The sequence below is a fragment of the Cricetulus griseus genome (genome assembly GCF_003668045.3).
Source record: "Cricetulus griseus strain 17A/GY chromosome 1 unlocalized genomic scaffold, alternate assembly CriGri-PICRH-1.0 chr1_1, whole genome shotgun sequence".
NCBI lineage: Eukaryota > Metazoa > Chordata > Mammalia > Rodentia > Cricetidae > Cricetulus > Cricetulus griseus.
In genome coordinates this window covers 211,189,317-211,194,020 of record NW_023276807.1, presented here as the reverse complement: position 1 = coordinate 211,194,020, position 4,704 = coordinate 211,189,317, and the positions used below count along the sequence as shown (strand labels likewise).

Genomic DNA, 4,704 nt, shown 5'->3' with positions numbered 1-4,704 from the left:
GAGGTCTCCCTGTCTATACTAAATGACAAGATTGCCCAGAAAAGCACAATCAAATGTCAGCTGGACTCTGGAGTTCTGAGAGGAAATGCACTTGGGTTTCACATTCGAAAGCACCTGCATATACAAACTGCAGGAGGGACGGGAGACAGAGAAGCTGCTTTCTCAGGGGAGACAGAGAGACAGAAACTGGTTCCTCAGCAGAAGCAGAGCTTTGCCTATGTCACCCTGTTCCCTGGGGACCAGACTGCCCAGTGAGGGTGGAACAAGAACAAGAGCAGACCCGCTGCAGGAAGAGAACAGCTCTGATTCTGCTCTTCATCTCTCCTTTCCTGACAATAACTACTTTGCTGTTGAGATGATTTAAACATTTGAGATGTCTTTATAGACTGCATGGGGTCCCAAGTATTTGTCTGTCAAATCCTTTCCATACAGCTCCCCTATTCTGTGGAGACCCAAGTCATAAAGCTGGGGAAACAGCATTGGATGAAACCAAACCTTCTGAATGTGGGTGCCAGCTAGGAGGCCAAGACAGTCTATGGCTCCTCTGACAGCAGAGCACAAATGGGCTTAGGGAGTCCATTCCCTGTGGAGGGATACTATTGCAGCCCAGATACAGCAAGGAGGGTCTAGACCCTCCCCCAAACAATATGATAGACTTTGATGGTCCTTGGTAGAGGGCCTCACTGTCCCTGGGGAAGAGTCATGGGTGGGTTTGGGTGGGTTGGGTGGGGAACATGGGAGGACCGGAGGGCGAGGGAATGGGGGGATGGATATGTAAATATGAGTAATTAAAAATAATAAACACTTAAAAAACAATAAAAACTGATAAATAAAAAAAGCTCCCCTATTCTGTCATTTCCTGCTGACAGTGTCATCAACATCACACTGGCACTTCATCCTAAATCTTTACTCTTCCCCACATCCCCCAGTAGTGTCCAAACCTTCAATATGTGAATAAATGGCTGAGCCTTTTTCCTAGGGCATTGACATAGAGGAACAATTTTGAACCTAGAACAAAAGTCTTCATGCTCTTGAAAAAATAGAAATAAGCACCTCAAAGAGAGTAATAGGGGACGTAGAGATGATGTCTCAAGGACATAATTACCTGATCACAAGTTCAAGACACAGAGGCATCATACTGCAATTCCCTGGTCACTGGCAGGAGGGGACTCCCTCTCTGCTCTATGTGGAAGGACTCAGGAGGCTCTTCCTCCCTCCAAGGAGGCCAACATTCCTGTGGGGAATGTGGTCATGCTCACCAGTAACTGACTGACAAGATGCTTCCTGCACACTCACCACACAGATGTAGCAAGAACTCAGATCTTAAATCTCACACAGGAAATTAATGGTCAACAGCCCTGACCCTCTTTCCACACCTAAAAGTTTAAAAGTGTGAGGCACAAACAGGTGACAATTGACAACAGGTCAGAACCTCTGAAGATGTTCCTGCTCCTGAGCATCCTGGTGGCTGTCCTGCCAGTCAGCACTGAAGGAGGTAAGCAACCATTCCCCTCCCTAGAGTCTTGTGTGTGTCACACTGACACTTCCATAGTGTCCCAGTCAGGTTCTGTCTATGGTCTGCTCCTCACTCAGTTCATCTGAGAAGTTTGCTGAGCCCCAGCCTAGCGCTGGTTAAATGGGCTCTGAAATCAAAACAAACTACTTGTAATGGCACTTAGTAAGACAGATCTTCACCAACTAACAGAGAGGAATTACAAAACTATCATAGGACCCTATAGGAAAGATAGAGTTGAAAATGAAGGCTGCAGTTCTGATTGGCCAAACCTAAGAGTGGGCAGCTTTATCCCTTGACTGACATGTGGATTGGGACCTAAACAACCTGACTTGTCTATGTTCTTCTGAGCCATACAGGTCTGCCATGACAGCTCCCCACAATCTAATAGGGCCAGCTAAGTGTGGCTTCATCACTGCTCTAAAGGTTGTTGGAATCAGGTTGACATAGGAGCCTACAACCCATCTCCCCATCTCACTAGGATCCCTACAACTCTGTGTTCTCCCTTCTAAGTGCTAAGGCTATTTCATTGCCTTAGGAAGACAATCCCATGCTGAGGTTCAGACTATATTAGGAACTCCTCTCCCAGCTACTGGCATAGCACACTTGAGGGATTTTCATGGTTTGTACAAGAGTCTTGTTTCTGAGTAGTGTCCTTGCTATGTATCATTAATAAGAATAGAGAAGAGGAAGACAGAGTTTTCTATCCCAATAGTACTTCATGCTAACCTCAGGCACAGCCCAGTGCCTAAGTGAGCAGGACTCCAGGGGAAGCAACTGTTTCTGGTTGATGTATTCTAGGTCTTCTGGAGAATGTATGCTGAATTCTTCCTATATGGCTACATGGGGTTTCAGTGGTATAGGGGGGAAAACGTGGTTCTAACATTCATACAAGAAGAAACTTAAAACTTGGGGAAAAGTAACATCATACTACAAGCCATGCATGATCATCCGCAAAGCCAGAGATATTTACCTGGTGTGTGACAGGCACTACAAAAGGTTCTCTTCTTCGTGTCAAATCCACATGTTCTCCTGGCCCTTATCCCAGAGACCAGGTTTGTTGCACAGTTTCCATGAGCACAGAGGTTCAGAACAAATTTTCTCTTTCAGGAGAAATAATGTGGGGTACAGAGGCCAAACCCCACTCCCATCCCTACATGGCATTCTTAAGGATTTATAGAAACGAATCGGGTAAAATTCGATGTGGTGGTTTCCTGGTGGCAAAAGACATAGTAATGACAGCAGCTCACTGTTATGCAAGGTAAGGAAAAGCAACAGGGACTTTGTGGCCTGGGACTGACCAATAGGAACAGATCCAATCTGTCCTTCAAAATTGAACTAAGGTGAGATCAAACTCCCTTTATCCAATTTGACCTAAACTGATTGTGGGACAGGGGACCTGATGCTGTCAGTGAAGGATCTGAATGGCTGGAGATGCTTCTGAAGCCCTAAGACACAACCTTCTTCATGAATTTCTTGCTATTTGACTCAGGCTTAGGCTGAGTCCTCCACTTGCATTTCAGAGAATGATATATTGTTCCCATGTTGTACTTAATCCATTTTATTTTCAAAGGAATATAAGTGTAATCTTGGGTGCTCATGATATCAAGAAACTGAAAAACACCCAGATCCTCACTGTCCTTAATGCCACCAAGCACGAGAACTATAATAGTAAAACAAAGGCCAATGACATCATGCTACTCAAGGTACCATTTTTTGGATTTTTTGGAGCACTCCACAGATTACTATTGTATCAGTCCAATCCTCTCTCTGGGTGACTGGTTTATGGTCCCAGGGCAATAGATTAGGTCTTTGGGGGGTTTGTACTTTTGGAATATAGTCAACCCCATCTGTGATTTAAGCTTACTGAGGTGCCAGACCTGAATCTTTCTTCTTCAACCTTGTTACCAGCTGGAACGCCAAGCTCAACTCAGTAAAGCTGTGAACATCATTGACCTTCCGAAGAGCCAGGATTTGGTGAAACCTAAGCAGGTGTGCACAGTAGCAGGCTGGGGAGACCTGGCCAATTGTACTCTGCCTAACAAACTTCAGGAAGTCAAGCTAGAAGTCCAAGAAAGTGATGTTTGCCGAAAACTGTCCCAAAGCTACAACAATTCCATCCAGCTCTGTGTGGGAAATCCCAAGGAGAAGAAGGCTACTGGTAAGGTAAGGACATGGCCATCTTCAAATGTTTTCCAGGGGCAGAGATATAATGCAGACAGAGTCAAGGCTTCTCCCACTGTGCAACTGCTGCTAGTCTAGAGTTTATGGAGGGATCAACCCACAAGAATCCACCAGTTTCCCTCAGCCAAATATGTACTTTAACCATGGGAAAATAGGAAAGTTAGAGTCTACTGAGACTGAAGAAAGACACATCAGGCTCAGACACTCTAGGTAGAGAGTCACAGAGTTCATTGACCTCCTTCCCATCTTGGACCCAGGTCAATGATGGCAGTTAGCCTTTCCATCTGAAAACCCAGGCCCTAGTGGGAACAGAGAAGATCAGAGAGAAAATGAGTCTGGCAACAGGGGATGATATTTACTAAGACTTCTCATTTTTCTGTCCACAGGGAGATTCTGGGGGACCATTTGTGTGTAATGGTGTGGCCCAGGGCATTGTCAGTCATCAACTTTGTACCAAGAAACCTCCACGGGTTTTCACCAGAATCTCAAGCTTTATACCTTGGATTAAGAAAAAAATGAAACTCCTTCAACAACCATAGAAGACAAGCCCTGTGCCGGGGACAGTGTCCAACATCCTGGGATACAGCTATCTGAAACTTAATAAAGAGATCTATCTGCATAAAAGAGGTGGCATTCAGATGGTGTGGCTGTCTACAAAGGGTGAAGGGGAAAAAAGGAACCAAGATACATACCCCAGTAGGGCCTTGAGTATTAAATATTTCCTATGTCTCCCATTTGATTTCATTAAAATATTCATGGTTAACAAAAGAAAAATGTTTAAAGGCACCAATAGATACTACCCACATTGAAAATGGAGAGCCCAGAAGAAAGTGACCATAGGGCATCCTTGTTAAGTTAATTCAGGAACATAGTTGATCCCTGGTCTGCTGTAGAATAATCCTTAAGACACCATGAAGATGAGTTGCTTTCATTGCTAATAAAGAGATGACTGACCAATAGGTAGGTAGGAAGAGGTTAGCCGGGAGAGGAAAACCAAGAGGATGCTG

At 44.7% G+C, this 4,704-nt stretch overlaps 1 protein-coding gene across 1 annotated transcript; it reads left to right on the top strand.

Moving 5' to 3' along the window:
• Positions 1 to 1,271: 1,271 nt before the first annotated feature.
• Positions 1,272 to 4,321, top strand: LOC100754885 (granzyme-like protein 2). The gene is made up of 5 exons (XM_027390054.2): positions 1,272 to 1,495; positions 2,624 to 2,774; positions 3,087 to 3,219; positions 3,425 to 3,679; positions 4,084 to 4,321. Exons 1-5 carry the CDS (start codon positions 1,441 to 1,443, stop codon positions 4,234 to 4,236), a joined length of 747 nt encoding a protein of 248 aa, XP_027245855.1. The 5' UTR covers positions 1,272 to 1,440; the 3' UTR covers positions 4,237 to 4,321.
• Positions 4,322 to 4,704: the final 383 nt, after the last annotated feature.

Coding starts and splice junctions, on each gene's coding strand:
- LOC100754885 (XM_027390054.2), top strand. CDS start 1,441: ATGTTCCTGCTCCTGAGCATCCTGGTGGCTGTCCTGCCAGTCAGCACT. Junction 2,775..3,086: donor GCAGCTCACTGTTATGCAAG/GTAAGGAAAAGC, acceptor TTATTTTCAAAG/GAATATAAGTGTAATCTTGG. Junction 3,680..4,083: donor AGAAGAAGGCTACTGGTAAG/GTAAGGACATGG, acceptor TTCTGTCCACAG/GGAGATTCTGGGGGACCATT.